The 24,040-nt window shown below is 57.7% G+C and overlaps 1 protein-coding gene across 4 annotated transcripts; it reads right to left on the minus strand.

Annotated features, from left to right (window-relative positions):
• Positions 1–1,782: 1,782 nt before the first annotated feature.
• LOC137673195 (protein argonaute-1) lies at positions 1,783–23,320 on the minus strand. 4 transcript variants are annotated; one of them, XR_011049702.1, is made up of 20 exons: positions 23,237–23,320; positions 16,569–16,752; positions 16,072–16,192; positions 15,756–15,941; positions 15,375–15,507; positions 15,116–15,250; positions 14,726–14,813; positions 13,737–13,884; positions 13,306–13,425; positions 12,611–12,733; positions 12,009–12,142; positions 10,580–10,764; positions 10,255–10,414; positions 9,872–9,962; positions 8,682–8,876; positions 8,428–8,562; positions 7,423–7,524; positions 6,417–6,616; positions 5,485–5,969; positions 1,783–1,843 (listed from the first exon to the last, which is right to left on the minus strand). XR_011049702.1 is itself a non-coding variant. In XM_068417848.1 (19 exons), the coding sequence occupies exons 1-19, from the start codon at positions 23,259–23,261 to the stop codon at positions 5,861–5,863; spliced, it is 2,574 nt and encodes an 857-aa protein (XP_068273949.1). In that variant the 5' UTR covers positions 23,262–23,320; the 3' UTR covers positions 1,783–5,860. The 4 variants fall into 4 exon arrangements, 1 of the variants encoding a protein (XP_068273949.1); XR_011049701.1 differs by having other exon boundaries at positions 1,783–3,956; XR_011049700.1 differs by having other exon boundaries at positions 1,783–5,143.
• Positions 23,321–24,040: the final 720 nt, after the last annotated feature.

Consider the following 24,040-nt stretch of genomic DNA (forward strand, 5'->3'; position numbering starts at 1 on the left):
GAAGCATTTTCAACCACAACCCGAACCAGTCACTGCGGCGTTCTTGCTCTTCCTTCCAGCCAGCTGCAGGGTGCGAGGGGCCGTCAGGGCTTCCAGCCCACTTCCAAATCAGTTACGCTGCTGTTTTTTTCATCCTCACTAAACCTACCAGAGCAAAACCCTCAGCCTAAGTCACGCTGAAGAACGCAGCGCTCTGCGAGTGTTTCCCCATGTATAGGATGCAGCAACACGCTGGACACGCGCTGCCAGGAACGCTGACCGAATGTATGTGGGGAAGTGATTCAGCTGCACCAGGCTCAGCGCTGGGTCAGGCAGCAGCACCCTCATCTCCATTTCCTCTTCCCCCAAAAGATCATTTTTTGGTAAGAACAGTACACGGAGACTTGTCCCAGCAGCTTTGAGCCTGCTGCTCGTTAGGAAGAAACGATGTGGCCTTTGATGGTGGCAAGAGGTACTTCCCCAGCTGAACAGCTGAGGAGGTATCATCAAAAGAACTGGAACTTTGGGCCAGCAGAAGAGGAGTTTGGGATTCAGAATCCAGATTTCAGAATCATTAAGAACGACCATCCTGGGGACTGCCAGCTACATTAGTCTTATAAAGTGTAAATTTAGTTATCAGGCAAGCTACGCAGTAAAGATTCTAAACCCATGCAAATTAAAAGTAAACTACTAGAGTATTTCCTTAACTGAATCCTGAGAGAGAAGGGGAAATGTGATCACCAAGATCAAGCAGATATGGCAGAGGGAGACATCTCTGCAAAATGCACACACCTCAGAGGCGTGCCAGCGCTCTGGTTCTGCAGCCCAGGCCACTGTAACCAGAACCAAGGGCCGGGGCTCAAATGCCAATCCAACATTTGAGACCAGGGAGTCCGACCTGTTTTCCAGCACTTCAGACCCAGCTGCACAGGGCACAACTGCCTGTTACACTTCTCTCACAGAAACAGCCCCCTTGAAACTGCAAAAGATTTCTATTATATAGTAGGATTTAAAGAAATGGTGATATTACAAACAGCAGGAGGATGCGTGCAGAATCTGTAGATGCTCACTTCAGTACAAGACATTCTGCACGCTACAGCGCAAGGAAATTAGCGAGTTCGTGCATGCCGTTAGCAAGTGCTTCCTTAGAACTGCTTAGCATTATTCAAAAACCCAGTTACAGCTCAACTGCTAAATAATTCATCCTCTGGAGGTATGTCAATACATGTTTGCAAGGTAAAGCACAAGCAGATCCAAAGAATTCAGAGGATGGCAAACACCCTCCAGTGCTGCACCCTGACGCAACCATAAGCTGCAGGACGTGTGCAAGGAATTCCAAAGCTGGGAAATGTAAAACACGACGCAGCACAGAAACCCAGAGCAGGAAGTTTAACCCCAGTGCAAAAGGAGACTGAAATCTGTCCTTAAAGCACCTTGGAGCCAAGAGCCCTCTGCAGCCCCCAGAGCACGCGGTGCAGCTGGAGAAGCAGCGTATTGTGATGTGAGCTCCTGATACACCAATACCCCACGGAGCACAGATGAAGTCAGTTCTCAGATGGATGACGGTTTAATAAAAAGTGGAATTGCCTACCATATTCCAAGAAGTTTTAAGCACATATTTGCTCAAGTGTTTCATCAAATTGAAATCTGGAAAGCGAGGGCTGTTGGATCCTCCACAGTATCTGATGCAATTCAGCTCCAGTCAGCATTTCACTGGTTGTCCCCAGGCCCTTCTCCAGCGAGCGGCCAGGACTGCGCCCACACCTTCCCCACGCAATCTGACTCAGGAGTGTCACCCCAACGTATTCACATTGCTTTTATTTAGGTCTTCTGCCAACAGTTACAGGGTAACAGACACTTGGGACTGCAAAGTCAAAGTTGCAAGCAAAAATCAGGACCAAGGCAAAAAAAAAAAATCCACAAAGGCAATCAAATCAAATCAAATCAAATATAAATACAATGTTCTGGAGCTCTTTAATCATACCATTTTCTTTAATAAAGAGGTGGTTATGAGCTTACAGTATTTTCTTTTGGCCTAATCCAAGGATTTTGTTACTCTTTACCAGTCTTAATTCCACGCATACAAAAAAAAAATTGATATTCAACCTTTAAAATATAAGCCATATTTTCTTAATAAAATAAGTTTTGTGCTGCTGCTTGTTTAGTAAGCACTGTACATCAACTGTTCACGTCTATTTAACAAATGGACCATACAGAGTTCAAGCTAAAGCAAAAAAAAAAACAACCCACAAGAAAAATAACAACCCAAACAGAGTGTCTTGTAAACACCCATGTACAGTTCAACACTTGCTCGTATAAAGGAGGTACGAAAGGGGCTAGAAATTGAACACAAAAGCACCGGAGTCCCATAAATTTTCTTTCACAACTATTGAAGTGCAAATCACTCACGCAAGATATGAATGTCACTTGTTTATTGCTGTCCTTCTGTCTGGCTTCCCTTCCTGAAACAATCTCGTTCTTTTAGTTCACACTAATTTCCCAAGAAGAAAACCTTCCGCGAGGCAACGTTGAACCTTGGGCTTTTTGACACTAGACATTGGGTTGCGAACACCAGAACACCCCGACCGCCCCGGAGGCTCTGGGGAGAGGGCCGCCCTGCCCCCTCGCCCCCCGTTACCTTCAGAGATAAGGGAAACAAACAGCCTTCAGCAACTGACGGGTGAATGAACATTACTGCTCTTCCCACAACGCTGCATGCACCTGGCGATGTTTCCAGTCGCAGAAGGAACACGTGCGCAGGGGGAAGGCAGAGACCCGGGAGCCGTTCGGGGTGTCCGCGTGGGGTTTGTGGCTAACTACGAATCCTGATATGTATCTGGGCTAACACCTATCCGCTATGGGTAGCAAAACACAGCACCTCAACATGCAGTTATTCGTTTGCATCTCGGACAAGAAAAGGGGAGAAATGCTGGATGCTGGAGCCGCGTAGAAGGTACAGTGCATAGTCCATTATACAAAACATGCGGGTAACTCAAACCCCTTCTAAATTTCTTCAAAATGGACATAGGGTTTAAAGGGCACAGCAGCTATTGAGTTTGGATTTTTATTTAGTCAAAACCACGAAAACCCAATGCAGAGGGTGAAACAAGGGCAGAACACGATCTGCAAGTCAACAGCTGAGAGTTGCAGAAGCTGTGAAGCTTTTGTGTAGTTAAAATTGCTGTTAAAAGTAGGTGCTACATCGGCAAGTCTTCAATCATAGTTTTCTATGAACAGCCACCTTACAAATGAGTGCAAATCTTAAAGGTCCATTTTACATTTCAAGTCTCAAGGTTAAAAAAAATTGTTACAGAGCAACAAGCTGTTTCTGTAAATGCCCACACTATCTCTTTTCAAATGGTTAAAAATGGCACGTGCTATGCCACAGCTACTTAAAGACATTTCAGAATTCTAGACCCAACTAAAACACTAAAATAAAAACTAGAAACCAAAAGACCTGTGCCCCTCACTGCAGAACAGCAGCCGGGTGCTTTCCGTGGTAATGCTGGTGAACAAGCTGATTTGCAGAGAGAACCTTGACCTTAACCCCGATGTTATTCTGAACGAGGGGCTTTCTAACACAAGGTGAGCGGGTACAGCCCCTCTGCGACCATTTTGCTTTCAATGAACACAAGCCAGAGTTCTGAGGATGAGATGGAGAGGTGCTGAATTTGTGTCACTATGCAGGCACTTGTGTATAGGAATGTAGGCTCCTCCTGTTGACACTTAGTGTTGATGCACTCCCTACTCTCTAAAAGCCTTCCTAAGAGGTCACTACCCTACTGACCATGAAGAGTTCCTGGTCTCCTCCCCGTCACCTTGCAGATATACAGCAGTGGAGGTTGACACAAGGTGCAAAGGAGAACATGAACCAAATACTGTAGTCTTGAGGAAAAAGAGGACTGTGCTAAACGTAGGATCTTCACAGAACGTGACATCAGTGGGCTCAGCACTTAGTTTGCATAGCATAGTGATGTCTTCATTGTTCACAAACACGTCGCCCAAAAAGAAAACGGGTAGAGTGAATTCCCGGTGTTAGGACAGATCAAGGGGCCAACATGACCAACGTGGTTTCCATGAAGGCAAGGCAAGTTTAAACGTCAGAAAGTACAAAACAAAAAGGTGTGCTTCTATCCACGCGTACTGACAAGGGGCAGCGCTCGTGGTGGATCTGCCTGGGACATGCGTTCACGGTTGGCAGTAAAATGACAACAGAGCTCTTGCCTCTAAGAGCTTGGTAGGAGTGTGCACGTAATTCTGTCTCTCGAAGGAAGCGCTGCGCGCGCTTTCGTATCAAAAAACCAGATAATCTGCCCACAATATTGGCAATGAGCTGCTACTGCTGCCCCGCTGCGCAGCAAAACGAGTCTGAGAAGCAGTCACTACGTTACTGCTGGGAAAAAGGCTTCTTTCCTGTTACAGACACAAACCAGGAGGAGTTTCCCCCATGACAATAACAAGGATTTCATCATTCTGACTAAGGAACAAACCTGGTGTGCTTTCAGAATAAAAAAACCCTGTGCATGAGATCAGTGATACCACGACACAAAGAGCAGCAAAACCTAGCAGCAGAGAGGGTGACAGTTTGGAGGTGCTGGAGTCGGGGTACGTGGTACTTCAGAAAGCAGCCGACCCGGGCAGCGTGTGCCGGACGCACACGGGAGACGGGCGCTGAGGACCCGGCGCCGCGCGGGCCGCGGTCGGTAACACTCATCGGACAGAAAACGTTAGAGATCTCTGGCGTGAGCGCACAGCCTCGGGAAGTGCCGTGGTGTAAACTCGGAGAGTGTTAATGACTTGTGTATTTTGGCAACACACTCGGTATCGTATAAAAATAATGTTTAGTAAAAAAATCCCGGTGTCCATCATAAAAATTCAGGAAAAAAAGAAAAAAAAAAAAAGAAAAAAAATCAATAGCGATTTCTGTCCTCATGGGATGAAGATGCCCCCATTTGTCAGAAACAGTTTTAAATAACAAGTAGTACATTGGAAACAAAAATGGGTCAGCAGCCATTTAAACGTGTCCTGTACGAAAGTGCACATCTTTCAATGGAGTTTAACCACCATGAGGTCGTGATCTAACACAAACTGCAACTTAGGACCATAGAAATTAACTCCTTCCGATGGAAATATGGACCACCATCAAGACAAGGTTACTATTTTCCTTACAAGATTAAAAACATTGAAATTTTGCAGCATCATAGTAAGGCACTCACCCATGGAAAAGTCTGTGACTGTTGCTTCAAATGGCAGCAGCTAACTAGCTTTGAACATGAGGAAGACAGTTTTCAGTTCTGAGCTAAGTGCTAGGGTGCCTTACATTATACGGGGGTAATTATTCGGGGGTGGGGAACTGTTAGTGTTAGAATTCTCCTATAAACTAGTTGTTTTTCCCCTTAACCCATTAAAGCATCTCATATTCTAAAATATTAGTTTTATAAATCTAGTCTTCTGTTTTAAGGCTCTAAAAATCCCCTCCCCCCAACCCCCACAAAAAATACCTACCAGCGCCTGGCGGGCAGCGGAGGAGCAAATCCGCCGTTTCACAGTCAGGAGTCTATAGTATTGCATCTTAAAAATGAAAACCTGCTTCCGCCTCCCGGGAGTTTTATCCCTTTCCTTGAATGCCTTCATGTGTTTGGTCAGGTCAAAATTTTGCAAAGCCAGAAAAATTAAAAAAATAATCATCAGTCTCTTCCAATCCTACAAAGGTGTCGGATCTTTCTGTCCCGTGGTGCTGGTCTCCTGCCTCGAATCGACGCTGCCTGCCCTGCAGTGATATCTCATTGGAAAAAAAAACAAGGTGTTCCAATGCTTCCTTTTTTGTATGGCTCCTACAAATCTGAAAGCTTTCTTGAGTGAGGTAACAAAAGTTAGGCTTTCAAGCAAAGTACATGGTACGTAAAGTGTCCTGATGAACCTGCACAGCCTTCGCCAAGGCCTGGGGGTCTCTGCCGTTGCTCTGTCCAGATATATGGCTGCCCTCGCCACTGAAAATCAAGGAAATCACTGCATAATTATTTCATACGTCCCCCCCCAGGAACACTGAGAAACCCCCTTGGAGATCAGGGTCCGCGAGCGCTGGCAGCACAGGAAGGCATCTCACCGCAGCGTACGGGGACACCGCGCGTGCCGGTGACCGTGCCTGGCACTGCAGAGATTCCGGCACCTTGAGGTGGCTGGTGATGCTCAAACACCCCAGGGACGCTTCTCCAGGCCCGGGACGAGCTCAGGATGGGATTTAACCCTCCTTTACCCCCAAATTCCCCCTAGGCTGGGACCTAAGAGGATGCAGCTACATGCAGGTCTCCCCCCCCAGAAAGGGTCTGCTGCAGCGCTGCTCTGACACAGGCACATTCCAACACCAAGGCAGGGCTCACAGCCCCTGCCCACCCCTGGGGTCTGCCCTCCCGGGGCCGCGGGCAGAGCCCCCTCACCTGTCGTGCTCCTTGTCCACGAGATGGTACCGCGCCCTGAACGCCACCAGCCGGGCGTAGTACGCCGGGGCCGGGATGGAGACGGAGCGGGTGCAGCGCACATAGGTATGGCACAGCTGGTACGTGAGGATCTGCAGCTCATCCGCGGTGAACCGGTTGTCATCCCAGAGCACGTAGTAATGGGATGGCCGGCTCGTACCCTGGGAAGGAGAGGGGCAGTGTGAGAGGTGCTGCCTGCATCCTCATCACGCCCTCCCTGATCAAAATGACCCGGCAGACAGCCTGGGCAGGAGAGATGCCCGCGCTTCCCTAATCTGAGAAGCCCACACGTGCACAGGCACCGCAAGGCAGGAAAGCCCTTAGTGCCAAGATGCAAACCATTAACGCTGCTGCCCCGTGCCCAGGCACCGCCAGCGCTTCTGCGCTGCCGCCCCTGGCTCTGACACCACGCAGCCCACTGCATCACGGATCGCACCAGCTCCCCACTGTCCTTGCAGGGGGAGAGGAAGCCAAAAAGCCTCCCTTGCGGAAGCAGCTGTAGATTAAATGAGTGCAATCTCTTCAGTATGGTTTCTGACTAATCTTGGCTGCCTGCAGAAAGGCAGCTGCAAAGCAAGCCGCCTGCTCCAGGGACGGCTGGCCCCAGCTCTCCCGCCCACGGCCAGACAACAGGTCCCTGCTGACAACCAGGCGCCCCAGCGAGGCTGGCACGCTCAGACGCCAGCTGACAAGCTGCTGAATTGGCCGCTCTGAAGGAGGAAAATCTCAGAGGAGAGATCCTCGGCTCCAGGAGAGAAATCGAGTACGTGCCACATAACGCAGCAGCAGCGCCGGCCCAGCACCTGCTCGCCAAACCACCACAACGGCGGCTTGGACCGAACTGCCCACGTCCCTGGTGCTGGAGGGAGGTTACGGCAGGGCCGGGTCAGGTGCACGAGAGTGCGATCTGCACCAACAGCCGAAGGAAACCAGCAGCATCCCGACAGCCAGCTCGGCAGCGCGGTACCTGAATGCCTGCGTGACTGCACAGGTAGAAGTCGAACTCAAAGGGGTGGGTGATATTTGTATCCACTGTTGTTCCTGCTGGGATGTTCCCGCTCTTCCCAATCTACAGGGAATAGAAAGAGAGATCCAAGCAGTGCAGAGTTTGGCTATTTCCAGCTGCCCAGAGCACCGTCTGTAACGCACCTGCCCTGCACCAGGGCCACGGTGCAGGGTCCCCATCTCAGCATCTCAATTTGAGAGCACCATGAAGACCCTCTCCCCAAGTGCCTGTTAAGGGGGGGCAGAAGCAGCTCATCCCACTCTGCTCCCTGCCAGAACAGACTTGCTGGCATTTTCTGCTGGCACCAACACCAGGCATGACACGGAGATAGAGCAAACGGCCTCAGAAGGAAAGCAGGAAGGGTGAGGGCTGGGCACTGGCCCATCCTGCTGCAGAAATGAGGATTAAGTGAGCAGACTCCAGGGATCTCTGCAGAGGGTGTACGCCAGAGTCTCTGCCATGAGGTACTGGGGCTTTTGCACCCTGATCAAAAACTGTCCTCAGTTCCCAAGATTAAATCTTCACGCTCAGGTAGAGCCAGAGTCTGGTTAGACTAGAGCTAACCATGAAATTTAGATCAAATCTAGGAAAAGCTACAGCAATCACTGTTACTGCACAGCACACACGAACAAGCTGTGAGCAAGCAAGGGGTTATTCATCCTGGCACGTCAGCGGCCACAGCTATCACCAAAACAACAGATGTTTTCAAGCTGACAGAGGCTATTTCAAGAGAGTCACCAGGATCATCAGCACCCAGTAACTCATCATAACAGCACACAGCTGTCTGGGTTTCTAGAAGCAGCCTAATCCGCATGGATGCAGGAGTCAACCAAGCAGCATGTTTCATTCAGGAAAGAGCTCTCTGCCTGCCAGGGTCAGCCTTCCCCCGGCAAAGTCAGGGCTGGCTCTTCCTAAAGGCCAGGGATGAATCAACCGCCTCCGGCCCTGGCACCCCGCAGCGCTCACCCTCTCGTTCTTGTCTGCACAGAAGAGACGGGTGTGATGCCTTTTCTGGACGACGATGTAGGTGATGCCAGGCTGGTAATCCTTTTCCAGTTTGATGCAGGCATCTCGGATTGCTAGGAGCTCATAGTGAAGGATCTGGAGAGACAAGGGCACGCAGAGTGAGGGGGCACGCCGGCACCCAGCCAACACCCTTGGGGAGCCCCGCGGGAGCCGGTGCAGCCCCGCTGACCGATGGGGATCCGAGGCGTCCTCACCTGCGGGAGCTGCCCCTCGGGAACACCGTCACGGTAGAAGATGATCCTGGTGGGTTTGAAGCGGGTGGATTTGTAGAACTGGATGAGGAGCTCCCTCACCATGTAGGACAAGTCCTCGATGATTTCCTGGCGAGGACGCTGCACGCGCACCGTGGCACAGTACCGGCTGGGGTGGGCGTCCATGCTGCCCACGACCTGCAGCGACAGAGACAGCCAGACCCACGCGTTACAACTGCAAGAACAGGGTCTGGGCTGCACCAGCGGAGCCGATGTGCTCCACAGAAATGTTTCGTTTGGCCCCAGTCGTGGACCCCCTTCTATTGTGTAACTAACAACAGACCAAGGACAAGATCAAGGCCATCCGAAGGCTCGACCCTTCTCCTCCCCTGCCGCTTCAAAAATGCTTTTATAAAAATTAAGAAAAAAAACCCCCACAGTGGTCCTGTACAAAAACCACAGAAAATGTTCTCGGAGTGGAAGCGCCGCCGCCAGGAAACAGACTGTTCTGACCCACCCACACCTACAGCAAACAGCCAAAAGCATTTCCCAACCCCTGCTAATTAAGAAAAAAACACTCCTCCAAAGACGCATTTGCACGCCAAGGAAAACCTGAGCTATGAGTCCTGGAAAGTTAAGAACTTAACAGGAAAATGCTGACGTGCTTAATTAAAACAGACACTAAGAGAACCTGACGCTCTCCTTCGCCGCAACAAGCACAAGGCAACGTCTCGGAGCCCCACGAAGGGCGCGAGCTGCCGCCCGGCCTCACCCGCACGTGAGTGGCACCTCACTCGACGGATGCTCCTTATTCCTTTGGGGTGAAGAGAAATCCTCCTCCCCAAAAGGCTCAGAAGCAGCCCAGTCACCCCAGTTTCCCCCATCTCCAAACCCCAGCTCTCCCACCCGGGCTGCAGTGCAGGGCCGGGTCCGGCACACCACGAGCCCCATCTGCTGGCAGCTGCCAGCTCTCCCCAAAACCGCAGCTCCTCTGCAGAGGCAGGAGGGGATCAGGGACCCACCGCCCCAGGAGTGGGGTCAAAACACCCCACAGGGCATGGGGCCACGCTGCAAAGTGTCATCGTGGGGATGGTAGTGACACAGCCCCTTTATGGACACGCGAGTCCTGTTCCAGCTCCTGCGTCCCTGCAGGGCTCTCGGGCACTAAGCCTGGCCCTGGACAAGGAACTTACAGCCGTGATGGAGGGTTTCTTCCCGTCACCTGCTGGAGGGTGAGTGACATCGGCCCCGAGGAAGATCACCGGCTGCTGAAAGACGGCAGAGCTGGTGGGAGAGAAGAGAAAGCAGCAGTCAGCCTTTGGAAGCCATCTCAGGGAGATGCACAGCCCAACAGAGGCGAGCAGATCACACAGAGGACATCTCCTGACCCCCGGGCCCTGCTCTGGGCACACCAACAGCTCATCACAAGGCAAGACAGGCTGCAAACCCCCATTTCAAACAGGTACATTATGCAGCCACCCACAGGCCCCCTCTTGCCCAGGTGAAGCCAGGCAGGCAGCACCACGAGGGACTTGGGAAACAAGCCCCAAAACCACGAGGCAGCAGCTGTACGAACCGCTGGTGAGGCACAAGGATGTTGTTGATCCCGCCAAGCTTGACGTTGATCTTGAGGCAGAGGTTGGAAAGGGTCTGCGGGGAGGTTTTCACCACGTTCTTCACCTGGACACACTGTGTGGCCATTCCCAGGAGGGTGTCCCCAACGCGCTTCACCTCAGCTGTGGGCAGAGGAAGCAGGTGAACAGACAGGCAAGCAGCACCACACCGCTTCCAGCAGCACCTTTGGGAACGGGGAGAGAAATCACCGCAGGAGGAGCAGAGCCAGCCCTGCTGAGCAAGAGCAAAGCCCCTCTCCTCCCCGCTCGCCCCTGCCCCAGACGCACCGTACACTGGTGTTTTCCCTGGCAGGATGACGATGATGAGCTGAAGCCCCGAGTAGGTGTTCTTGAGGTGTCGAAACATGGGCTCCACACTGTCTGCTCCCTGGGCATATTTACAGAAACAGGGCTGGCCTTGGATCGGCATCCCTGCGTCTTTGGAGATCTTGCGCAGCTGGTCCGTAAAGTTCCTGTGCCCGGGGGGAGAAGCGTTCAGCCCTGAGCCCTTCTGCACGGCAGCTCTGCCACGCACCCCAGCCACTGAGCAAGAAGGGACCCTCAGCTGGAGTGCCACGGCACAGGACAGAGACGGGGACATCACACCGCCACGTCTGGCTTTACAGCATCCAGCAAGTGCACGGCACAGGAAATGCAAGACCAAGACGTGTTAGAGCTGAACCATCCCCTCTTGGTACCTTCTTACCCAGGAACCGACTCTTGCTGCGAGCTGCTCTCCGTTAGAAAGCAGGAGAAGCGGGAAGCAGACCTGCTTCATGTCCAGATGACTTGCAAAGCTGATGCAAGCCTTCACTCACCAAACCGCACAGAGTGCGCAGCCACACGCTGCAGTTTTGGATTGCCGAGGATCAATTTGATGCAGGGAGAGCCAGAGGGAGCGCGGGGCTCCCAGCTCTGCCCCAGAGGGGTCACAAGAGGAGTGCGGTGTCACTCCCACCTCCACCCAGCTACTGCAGACGTAGAGACTCAGCTGCTCCAAACCATCCCAGACGTTAACCGTGCCAAACGCCCAGAGGAGGCACACAAAATGCTCACCTTGATGCACCCGCTCTCGGTCAGGAGAAACCCGAGTCCCCAGCAGAATCCAAAACCAAGGTGACCATTTCCCTAAATCAAACTGTCCCCGCTCTGTGTCACTTTGCTACCAAAGCAGAGAATCTCTAAGCTACCAAAGCTTTTCAGAAAGCCTAAGACTCCTTTGGAATAAAATCCCGTGGCGAGTTAGGATGCTTCCTACGTGAATGACATTATTTCAGATAGGGTATTGGGAAACTTTTAATTAAATATCCCTCACAACCCCATCTCTGTGAGGAGACTCAGCTGAGGAGAGTTCAATAAGCGTTAGGGCTGGCAGGATCAGATCACGATACCGCAGCTACTTGATGCAAAGAGCAGATCGAGGAGAGCCTGACTGTCAGCTCACGTGTGCTGGAGTGCCAGTGTGCTCACTGGCAGGCTCTGCAGTGGCTCAGGGACTGTTTGCCGCCAGGATAAACAGTCAGGCACTTGGGATGAACTAACAGGAACAAGACTGAACACCCAGTCCAAACCTGGATCAAATCTGTGCCACGAGCAATTCAGATCCAGCGTTAACGACGAAGGACGTGCAGCCCCAGGCTGGGGGCAGCAGGGTGGCCGCACCACGCGCCACGGCTCCCCACATCACCCCACCCGCGCGGGCTGCCCCTTTCCTTACTTCAGCACCTCCTCTCGACACTGCTTCTGCGGGGCAAAGCAAGCAATGGCCCAGACTTTGATCTCAATGCCGTTGTAGAACTGCTTCCCTCGCATGTCCCACACGCCTTGGTTGGGAGTTGCAATGGCCCGGTTCTGCAAGGCAAACAGACGGTCAGAGCGCTGCCGTGGCCTGCCTGGCCCCGTGCCGGCAGCCCCTGGGGAGCACCCGCCCGTGCCACAGTCGTGCTCCCCATCACAAAGCCGTACACCCTCGCCGGAGCCAGCTCCCTGCCCTGCCAGGGTCTGCCGCGGCGTGTGGCGATGGGCAACTCACGATCTCAGCTCCTCAATGGTGACGGAAAATTCACCCGAGCTGCCTCGCCCGGAGCATCCCTCTCCCCTTTGGCTCACTTTGTCACTGAATGACTCTTGGCTACGCTTTCAGAACAGTTATATTGCAAAAAACCCAAAGAACCCACACCCAAGGCGCTCTGATAAAAAATTCCAGCTCTAACTTACAAACCTGAAGGTAGCACCAGTTTTGTTCAGAAACAGTTTCCTGGTGTGAAAGTCTCTCTCTGCACACCGCAGCCCAGCCCCGGGCAGCGCAGCGCTGCTTACCCTGCCTCCGTACTGCAGGATGGGCGCCGGCAGGACCCGCCCCGTCACCTCCGTCATGTCATCTTTCACCTTGATCCCAAACTCCTGAATGTACGGATCCAGGTTGTAGCTGGCGTTCTTCATCTGCAGAGGGAAGGAAGGGTCACGGGAGGGAGCACGACCAACGTCCCCAGCTTCGAAAGCCCAGAGACACCCGTTCGGGTAACACCAGCACCACAACCAGCTCCTGCCCGGCGCTGGCAGAGCCGCCTTTGCCGCTCCCCTGGCTCACCCCAGGCTGACCAGCAGAGATCCCGCACCGCAGCCCCACAACGCACAATCCCCATGTACACCCAGAGCCAGGGTCATTTCTCTAATTTGTTTTCCTGTTTTAGTTCCAGCTCCCTTTGGGTCAGGTTCCATCAGCACAAGGACCTGGATTAGCTGCACACGAGTCTCCATGGTCACTTTGAGCTGGGCTCCTCTATGCAACAGCCCGTTACACACACGCAGGCAGCTCTGAACCAGGATTCAGTGAGAACAGGGGGATAAAACCAAGCCATTAACCCCACCAGCATCTTCAGAGCAGGTCACAGCTCTCCAGCGCAGAGCAGCTGAGGAGCAGGACCACAAAGTTCATCACAGACACAACACTGTAACCTGCCATCAGAGCCGCAGCCCCAACACCGTCCCTCCCAGGGACTCGTGCCACATACCAGGCGACTGATTTCCTCCTGCCTGTCTGGGGCAGACCTGGCTGTTGCTTTTATCATGGTTGACGTTTGATTGTCTGTGAGCTTCTTGATGCACCGCTGGCCTGCCACGATGTTGCACACCTGCACGGGAGGGGAGAGACGGCAGCCACGTGTTAGGGACAGGCGAGACACGGGGGACCGCAGCTGAGCTGCCCCGCGGGTACGGCACTCGGGCCCCGCAGCCAGCCCCAAACAGGAGGTGCCGAGCCTGCAGCTGCAGGGAAATGGCATTTTTACAGCGTGGCCTCCTCCCTCCCTCACTAAAGGTCAACATTGAGGCAATTAGTGCCCAGGACACATCAGCTGCAGAATATTGCCACGCATCTGCCAGCAAAGCCACTTGCACGGTGCCTGAAAGCCGGGGCGCCCAGCCGGGCAGAGCCGACACTCACCTCCAAGGGCAGGTACGTGTGCTTCTGCTCCTGGCCCACCTGCAGACAGGGCAGGTGGGGGTATTTCAGCTGCAGGTTGTATTTCTGCTTAAAGTACTGAGCCACTGTGCACTCCACTGTCTGACCGCTCTCCAGCTGCAGGGGAAACCTGGCAGAGGCAGGACACGAAGGATGCACCTACTCAAAACAGACACTTCCAGCCCTCAAGCACTACTGACTTTGGCTGGGGAGAGGGAACGGGCAGGCTCCCCCTCCCAGCTACCGTGAAATAAAATAACAAGCAGAACAGTGGTATTTTCAGAAATCGAGTCAGGAATACTCTGATCCCAGTGTGGGACTGAGGTCCCTAAATAAAGCTCTCCCTCACTAATCCAGCTAATCAGGGCAAATGTTTATTGCAGGACATGCCACGCATGCCGCTGTCAGGTACATAAATACGGCACGCTGGCACTCAGGAGGACTCCTGTGCTTGGTGCCCTCCCTGGGCGCGGAGCTGAGCTCCAGGCCAAGGTTAACCGGCCTCTCCCGGTCCGGGGCAGTGGCTCGGGGGGCAGGAGGGGTGCATCTCACTCCAAAACCACAGGAAAAAAAAGCAGGCCCACCCCAGTCTGCTCCCAGGCACATGCAAATAGTTTCAAGGCAGGGAATTGCTTTATCCCCCAACAAAGCTTCTGCTTTGGCAGTGTCTATTTTAAGAGAGACGAAAACCAAACTTGGGAGGTAAAAACTAGGACAATTCCTGGCATGTTGGCTCCCGCCCGCTGCCGCCTGCCAAAGCATCCTCCGCTCTCCCGCCCTCCCCTGCATCCCGCTCGCCTTCACCACGCGTGGCACGGAGCCATGCCCAGCACCGCTGCACATCACCCAGCACAGCTCCTCGTGCCCCGGCAGGCTGGCACGTCCCGGCCAGCTCTCCCTAACGACACCCGCAGCTGCTAAAAGGGAGAAGAGCTCAGTTTTGTCCAAGGGCATCTTCCCCCCCGCCTTACGTCTGGTGGCTGGCCGGCCGCCTCGTCACGTTACACACGCGGTATTTCCTCTTCATCTGCCCGCAGTGGGTGACCTCGACTTTCAGACCTGATGCAAGACAGGGAGACACAGCGGGGTCACTGGTAAAGGGGGGAGCGGTTCCCCTTCACCCAACTCCCCCAGACACCGCCAACGCCTGCCCTAAGCAATTAACCGTTTGCAGAGCAGACGTGCTTGCAGATGCCCTGTGAAGTGCCCACGGGAGGCAATGGTGCCCCAGGAGACATTTTAAACTGCACCTCCCAGGTCCCCTCACCCCGCTGCAGGGGCTGGGCGGCAGACAAGCCACGGCCGGTGTCTGGGGCAGCACCCAGCTGGGGACGGGTCCCCGGCGCTGCCAGGGGCTCTACCTTTGATCTCCTTGGTGAAACGCACTCTCTGCGAGTCCGTCAGGGGCTTCGGCTGCTCGTCGATGTTCCGGATGTCCAGCACCTCGCACATGAACTCGATTACGGGCTGGGCTTTGTAGAAGGCGGTGGCCGACACTGCGGGACAGACACCACGATGCGTCTCTGCTCTCTCCCAGCAGACAGACCTGGCCCGAGAGCCGGCCGGACCCAGCCTCCCCAGCCCCACCGCTGCAATTCCCCGGCATGAAAAATACATCACCATCAATGTTGAGCATCATCTTCCACATGGCAGGCCTGACCGACTGGTGGAAGCCGAACCAGACCTCCCTGCCGCCTCCCAGGGGGTGGTAGTAGCCTTCGGGGGGGGAGAAGAAGGAGCGGCCGACCGGAGTGTACCTGCGAACCAGGGCAAACCGCGTCAGGCAGCGCACGCCAGCCCCGCCAGCGGCACCACCCCGGCTATGGCACTGCAGGAGCACCCACTGCGGTTGCACCAGCGGCGTGGCAGGCACGGCCGCCTCCTCCCAAAGGCCATCACGGCCAGTCCCAGCCACAACAGCCTGCCAAGGGCAGCCGGTCCCCTCCGGGGCACAGCCCCTGCCGCCCTGGTGCCCCCCCGCCGGGCTGCCCCTTGGTGCAGGTACCTCATGGAAGCCAGGTGCCTCATGGCAACGTCCAGCGCCTGGACGGACTCCAGCGGGACGGGGATCTGCCCGCTGACCAGGGCCTCGTGCAGCATGCGCCAGCTCACGATGGCCATCCATTTGATGGAGACCTTAAAGATCCTGTCCTTGCCTTCCCCCGGGATCGTCACCTCAAAGTCAACCTGGGTGCAGAAGGGAGGGGAGCGATCGTGGCAGCCCCGCCGGCGCAGGGGATGGCTGCTTTCAGCTGGTCCTTCCCAGGCACGAGGCACAGCGTGCCCGCCCGCACGGGGCTCGTCGCCCCGCTCTTACCCGCTCGTTCCCAATGGGTAAGGCCGTGACAGTGTAGATGTTCTTCTTCCCATCGTAGACTGGCTTTCGGTCGCCGAAGATCTGTGGTTTGAAGTGCTGTACCATGTACTCCACGACTTCCCTACGCAGGCGAGCGGGGCAAGAAAGAGGGGCAGGGGGAGAGACGGGAAAGGTTCATATTGCTGGTTTCATTACAGCTCCTTCTGCGACCTGCCCAGTCCCCAGCCTCCCCACCCGGGGCACTTCTGAGCCACAGGGCACCAGAGAGCACAGTCCGGCCCGCCCCGGGGCAGGAGGGCCCCTGCACAGGCAGCCCCACGCCTTGCCCTGCAGCTCGGTACATCGGCTTCGGCAGAATGACTTCACGTGCTGTGCCCCCTGCCACCACGTCGCCCCAATGGCTTCCACGGGCGAGGACAGAGACAGGCACTTATAGAGCCTCCACGAGGAAACTGGCAGTGGGGAACGAGTGCCAAAACCTCTAATACTTGCCTTACCTGTTGACTCTGCGTGGACATTTGTCGGGCTTGATATCCACTTCATAATGATACACATCAATCTTGGGAATGTCCACTTCAAAGTAGTTGGCCAAGAGCTTGATGGGCTTCCCAACGGTTCCTATCCCGGGCCGACGCGGCGCTTGGAATACCTGCTGCAAGGGTGGCAGGTAGGCGCCTGCAGCTGCGGGGAGAGAAAACGGGTCAGGAGGGCTGGGAGAAAGCCCAGGCAGACAACGCCGAGTCACAGCGCTCTCCATCGCCGCGTCCCGATCCAGGAGGTCTCCCCCACTCACGCTCCTGGCAGGAGGTGGCCGTGGCAGAACTCAGACCAGCACAGCTGGACGCAGCTTCCCTGGGCACCATCTGGCAAGGGCTGGCGCCAGCTGAGCCGTCAACGGTCAGTGCCAAACCCCGCGCTCCGCCGTGCCACCACCAGCTGTGCAGATGTCAAACCATCCACCGGCAGATAAATCATCTCAGCTTTGCCTTAGGGACAGGAACTCATCCAGGGCCACGCGGGCAGGAGCACAGACCTTCGGAGGGACAAGGGTCCCATGTCCTGGCGTACACCGCGACACCTGTAACTCAGTTCCCTGACCAGATGCGGGGACAGAAGGCCACGTTCGGTTCTCCTGACACCAAAGGACAGGTTGTACCTAATGTCCACATCAAAAGAGCTCTGAAAGCACCGGCTACGCCGCCGCAAAGCTGCACTTCAACTTCTGTTCCACACAAGAAATGTCCCAATGTGCAAACAACCAGAACAGCCGCAAGAAACTCTCCAGCCCTGGTTTTAAAAAGCAAGTAGAGCCTCGTATCTGCGCCAAGAGCTTGCCACGGGTCTGCAGCGGCTGCAGCAACCTTCGCCTGAAGCACGTGGGAGACATCAGTGCACTGAAGTAGCGAAGACAGACTTAGACCAAGGCCACCACCTTGGACAAGGACACCAAGGGGACGGGATGACCCTCGCGAGAACCCAGGGACCAAACCGCGGCATTAACTCCTGCAAAGCCAACCTCTGCTCTTGCTTCTGCCCTGCGGCAGGAGCCCGGGAGCTCCAAAATCCACCGGGAGCCCCGAGCCCGGGGCTAAGCCAGCCCCAGCCCCTCCTCAGACAAGGCAACACGGGACTCGGAGCTGCCCGACGAGCAAGACGGGGATCTCCGAGGCGACGCGGGGCTCGGACCCCCGCAGGCACTCGCAGCTGCTCCGGGACAGGGCGGCTGCCAGCACCCCCGAGACAAACGGCTTCGCCGCGCTCCGGGGGCAGCTCCTTTTAAGAAACCCATTTTCAGATGAGCTACTCGCGGTGTAATTCGTGTCTCCACATGACCAACATTTCTTGGCAATCACCAGCGCCCTGGCTGCAAGCTGATGCATTTTTAAACCATAGTTTGCAATCAAAGAGGTATTTGCCAGCGCTGCTGGAGCCTCCGGTCCCGGCTCTGCCCCTTCCCAGACCCGCCGGAGGACAGCAGCCCTCCGCTGCCTTCCCCGCGACCGCACCACGGCCAGCACCCGCAGCTCCTCCTCTTCTGGACCTTCTCACCCCTGAGATGATCCCGCTGTCCGAGGAGGATCACCAGGTGCTTTGCGAACGCAAAGCCTCGCAATTAGGATCACGAATCACAGAGGAAGGAGTCAGCCTCCAGCAACGCCAAAGCTGGCTCGGGAGTTTGATGGGAGCCACGAGATAATTGCAAACGCAAGATAAGATAAACGGGCAGCCTGGCTGGAGGGAGCCGCGCCGCGACGAGGGAAATGCTCTGCAAAGACCAGGGCAGGACGCAAGACCAGCATTGAGGATGGGAAAGTTCACCCCGGGCTGACTCAGAGGGTTTTATTTTGGCGACCTCAGACACACGGTCCTTGAATGCAGCCGCCCCGCAGCCTGGCCCCAGGGGTCGTGCTGCCTGCCCAGAGCTCGCCCAGCAAAGGGGGGAGCGATAAGGACTTTTCCTTTCTAAATTACTTCAATATCCAAAGATTTTTAAAACACCGTTATCTCCCCGTGCCTGCGCAGGGCCTGGCACAGCAGTGCCTGCCCAGGACACGGCTGTCTATGAGGACGGTGACACGAGGGCAGCCAGCACAGGGAGGGGGACAAGGGGTGATGCTCAGTGCCCGACAGGAGCTGTGGCATCCAGCACCTCCAGCATGCGAGACAGGCTCTCACCTGGCCTCAGCAGGAGAGACCCCAAAGCCCTCTGGTGAACAGGCAGGCTGGGCTCACCCCTTCCCGCACCATGTCCCTGCGCCGGGGCGCTCGGGGTCCCCCCACGATCTGCCTCGGGGCAAATCCTCCCGAAAGCCACCCTCTGCCTGGCTTGGAGCACGCGGTGCCAGGGAACCCCGAGCAGCGCGACGTGGCATCCCCGGGCACCTCGTGCCCGCAGCCCCCGGCTGCAGCTCAAAGGGGCGAGTGGGGAAACGTGCTGGATCCCCTTCGGCAGAAGAAGCCTCATTAAAAAGCGGCTCAGAGACAGGGGGGCTCCTGCATACCTCGACTCTCCATGGCGAAGCTGCCCAGGCTCCCACTTTGTGATGTAAATGTGGGCGCCGGGGCCGGGGGGCTGGAGGGCGAGTGTTGTTCCTGCAGCACAATGCGGCCAGTGAGCGGGATGAAATCCGCCGGCCATTATCAATGCAGCGGCCCGGGAGAAATCACAGACTTTGGCACACAAAAGCCGTGCCCTGGGGACACGCCGGCGGAGGGAGCATCGCCGCCACCGCCGCCCCTTGGCCGGGCGCACACGAAGCACCGGCGGGCAGCGACGGCAGCACCGCCGCGGCGAAAGTCCGTTTGGGGTAATTAGTGCTGGAATACGCTTTGTTTCTATTATTTATTGTAACAGCTGGGGAACACGACCCGCTGCCCAACAGCTGCCTGCGCCCGGGCACAGCCGCCGGTGGGACGGCATGAAATTACCATGTCATTTCAATCCCCTCCAGCGCCGCATTGAGCCGAGGGGCCGCGGGAACGGGGCTCAGACAAAAGGGAGTTTTATTGCGGCGGCGGCGGGTCCGCGACGGCCCCCTGCCCATGCGCCCGACCCGCCAAAACACCGCCGGGAACCGGAGCAGCGAGCGGGGCCGCGGCACGCTGAACGCTGCCGGGCACACGGCACGGTTCATCCTCACCCTGAGCCACGTCCCACCCTAACGCAGCCCCAGAAAACCCCCAGGGAAGGGAACCCCCTCGCCAGGAGGCAAAGCGAGTGGCAGCACCCGCAGGAAAGGCAGCTGCCGGCGGGGGAACCGGCTTTCCCAAGCTCCCGGCTCAACATCCTCAAACCCGCTGGCTCCAAGCGGGGACCGACGCCGTCCCACAAAGCCCAGGCTTCAAAAGGCACCGTCTCACCTCTGCCAACCCAGACACGCACCCGCCGCCGCGAGCACAACCAGCCTCGTGCAGCTGCAGGCGCTTGTCGGTCCAACCCCAAACCGAGTGCCAGCAGATCCCCCCCGTGCAGGGCAGAGGGCTCCGGCTGCAGCCCCTGACGTGCAGTGTCAAACCCATCCCGTGCCCCAGAGCCCATCAGTCCGAGCTGCCCAAGCGCTGCTCCTGCCCCGTGCTTTGGTGGCTGCGCCCAAGAAATGCACCAAAACGGGCTCTAATCCGTTTTACTACAGTATTTACTTCTGAAAGCAGTTTAGCTCTTTGTATCCTCGATACTGAGCACCAAGCGCTGCAAAGGGCGTCCTTGTGCCATGTCAAACCTCAGCTTTCCATGGGGAAATCACGGGCGATGAGCTCCAAAGTGTCAAGTTAAAAACCTGCCCTGCCATGGCTGGTGTCCCCGCGCGCCGGCGTGGGCTGTGGATGCTGCGAGAGCACAACGAACGGCAGCGAGAGCATCGCCACCTCCACGGCGCCCGTGCCCGGGGACTGCCAACGAGCTGCTCTGGCTCGGGGAGAGCAGTGTGGTGACGCCAGCGGCACAGACACGGCTCGACCCGCGGTGGCACGAACTGACCCGCGGTGGCCTTGCTGAGCCACCCCTGCTGCCCAGCGGCTCCGCACCCCCTTTTGCGGTCCCTCTGACAGGGTGTGACAAGCACCCAGCACCGTGAGTGCCACCAGCGCCGCCGAATGCACCGGGCAGCTTGTCCGGACTGTGTGACCCCACACTGTGAGCCCGGGGTCCCTGTTAGTGGCGCTGGGACCTGGCAAAGCCTGGCACCCCTCCCGGTCTGACGCCGCTCCCGCAGACTGCCCAGGCAGCAGCCAGGGACGCGCAGAGCCGGGAGCAGCAGACAAAGGCAGCCCCAGCGTCAGAGGGGACGGGACAAAGGCAACACTGGCTCCTCTCTGTGTCCCTCGGTGTCCCTGTGCCATGGGGCAGCCCTGCAGAGCCGGTGAGGAGGTGAAAACCCGCAGGCAGCTCCGCCACAGATCCCCCCACCGAGGAGCAGCGCTTTTCTCCACCATCCGGCTTCCTTTTAACGTCTGCCATCTTAATAACCTGCCTCTGTTTTGTTCTTCCCTGGGTTTAGAGAGGCTGCAGAAGGGGTTTCGAGATAAAGCAGCCGCGCAGTGTCTCCAGGCAAGGTGCTTCTCCGAGCTTTGTTTCTTGGTATAATCCCGTCCCAGAAACAGGCATGTGTGAGTTCATGTTTCCTGAAGATAAAGAGATCCAACAGACGGAACAGCTTTGGGGGTTTTTTTGCGGGGTTTAGCACAGGAAGACAACAGTTAAGATTAACGGTGTGTAGGAAGTTTGCGAAGGATAAAGAAAACTAAAACTTGGGGGGAAACAGTTTAGTTTTAAAACCACCACACACGCTTGCCTCCCCGAGAAGGTGTCCCAGGCTCCCCCGCCGCCTTTCTGGGCATCTTCATGTTGGGCACATCCAGGCACACACCGGGATTCTCCCTTATTACCCCGGCAGGTCGCAGCGTGGCATCGTTCAAGCTCATACGTGAGGCTCAGCCCCGTGCCTGGGTCCGTCGGCAGGCAGAGGGATGCTGAGGCAGGGCAGGAGCTGCAGTGTCTCCTGCGACACGGGGTGACCGTCTCCCCTGCACGCCGGGTGCCCCAGGAGGGAGCTGCCACCCCTCAGCCAGATTTGGGGAGGAAAGGGGAAGCTCCCACGAGCGCAGCATCAGAGCCCCGCTCCCAGCGCAGCCCCCGCCACCCCGGGGACACCCGCGCCGTCAGCGGGAGCAAAACCCAAACCCGTCCCCCTGAGCTTGGCCCCATCCCATCCGAGAGATTCTTTTAAAGCACCTTAACAGAGGTGGTGAGGGCTGGCGCTCGGAGGCTCAGCCACGCCGGCAGCGTTATTGGCGTCGCCCGACGCGGCAGCGCCGTATCGCCCCGAGGCGCCGGCCAAGCCCGCGATGCCCCCGCGCAGACGCCAAATCACGGCTCCCAGAGGCCAATAAATCAGCCCCAAACACAAAGCGCCGGCAGCCAGACGGTAACGCAGACACCAAGAGCTCTCCGTGCCACGCTTAAAATTAAATACCGTAAAGAAGGACCAAAGTTTGATCCTAAGACTGCAGAGGTTTTATGTCAAAATCTCATCACGGGCAGCAAACCTGCCAGCACGAGACCCGCAAAAGGGCAGCGGGCGGCAGCGGTCCCCGTCGCTCCCTCCCCTCCTCCTGCCTTATTTTAGGCACCAAAATTGTGCAAATTAGAGCAGCACAAGTTCGCGACGCTCACGCCGGGCGCAGGAGCGAGCATCTGCCGACGTGACGGCCAGGAGGGCGAGTTTTGGGGAGCGGCTCTCCAAAGCCCCGCGGAGCAGCCTGGTGCGAAGGGGCCAGGGCCAAAAGCACCGTCGGCTGCTCCGGTCCCCAGCCGGGCGTGTGGCGGCAGGGCTGGGGGGACACGGGGGTGACTCTCAGCCCCCGCAGCCCCTCACCGGTGGCCGGCTGTGCACAGCCCCGGCTCCGCGCAGGCCCCGGTGCCGGGACAGGAGCCGCTTGGTGCTGTCACAGCGCGCAGCATCGCCGGCCCCGAGCCAGCTCCCAGCGCCCTGAAACACCGCACCGGGGGGGACAGGGTGCCGGGGGGGGGGACGGGGAGCCGGGGGATGCTGCTGCTCTGTGCCAAACAGGCCCTTTGCGCAGGGCTCGCCCCGCGCTTTGGGGGGACCCCCCGCTCCCAGCCCCGCGCCCCAACCCCGCGGGTGCTCTGCCCCGCACGGGCCCCTCCGCCGCCCCCTCCCCTCGCTGCTTCTCCCCGGGGGGACAGACCTGCCGCCTCCTTGCTGCGCCCCCCCCCCCCCGATGCGGGGCTGCAGGCCCAGACGGGAGCGTTCCCCGCACCGCCCCGTTACACAGGCACCCCCGCACCCTCTGCCCCCCACCCACCACTGCTCAGACCCCCCCGCACCCCCCGATACCCCACCGCCGGGCCCCGTTGCTTCCCACGGCACAGCCCCCCGCCGCACATCCCTCTCACCCCCCACCGCACCCCCGTGTCCCCGCCGCACATCCCTCCCCTGCACGGCCCCCCCCATCGTTACCGATCCCCCCCGGCCCCCACTGGGCAGCCCCCCACCGCACGCTACTTACCCGCCGCAACCCCCCGCCATTCACGGGTCTCGCCCCCCCGTTGCACGCTCCCCCCTTGCACACTCCTCACACCCCCTCGCACGCTCCTCGCCCCCCGGCGCGCAGCGCCCCAGTCCCCCGCCGCCGCCGCCGCCACCTGCTCCCGAGGGTCCCGCTTCCATCCCATCCACGCGGGCGCCGCTCCGAGCCGGGGGCCGCGGTCAGGGGCCGGGGCCGCGGGCAGGGCCGGGGCCGGGCAGGGCCGGGCAGGGCCGGGGCCGGGGCTGCACCGCCGCCCGCCGCAGCCGCCTCTCGCCGCGCCCCAGCGCGCACGCGCCGCCGCTGCCGCCCGGCCCCGCCACCAACAAAGGCGGCGCCCGCCGGAGCCGCCGCCATCTTGGGCCCGCGGGAGGCGGCGCGGCCGCCCCGGGGGTGCTCCCGGCGGGCGGGGGGCACCGGGGGGCACCTGGGGGGCACGGCGGGACCGGGGCGGGGCCCGAGCCGGTGCCTCGGCGCCGCCCGGGAGCGGCACAGCGCAGCGCCGCCCGCCTGCGCTCGGGCCTGGCCCCCGCTCCGCCGCCAGAGACATTTTTTCGTGGGTTTTTTTTTAATTTTTTTCCCTTTTTTTGACTCATTTTGCGCTGTGGGGTGGGGGGGCAGCTGCTGGTTTATCCCTAAGGCGCTCGGGGCCTCGCGGGCCGGGCAGGAGCCCCCCGGGGCCCCGCGGCACCGACACCGGGCAGCAAGGCCCCGTTTCTCACCGTATCTGCCGGCTGTGCCCTCCCCGGGGAGAGCTCGCGGTGAGAGCGCGGGCCCCGGGGCGCGACTGTGGTTCAATCAAACCCCCGGAGCGCGGTGCTGAGCGGGAGCAGGTTTGTAATCCTGGTCTGGATTAACAGAGGGAAACCACAGAAATCCAAACCCTTGAAGCATTTTCGCTTCTGCCGACACCGGGCTGGAA

This window comes from Nyctibius grandis, chromosome 24 (assembly GCF_013368605.1).
Source record: "Nyctibius grandis isolate bNycGra1 chromosome 24, bNycGra1.pri, whole genome shotgun sequence".
In the NCBI taxonomy this organism is placed as follows: Eukaryota; Metazoa; Chordata; class Aves; order Nyctibiiformes; family Nyctibiidae; genus Nyctibius; species Nyctibius grandis.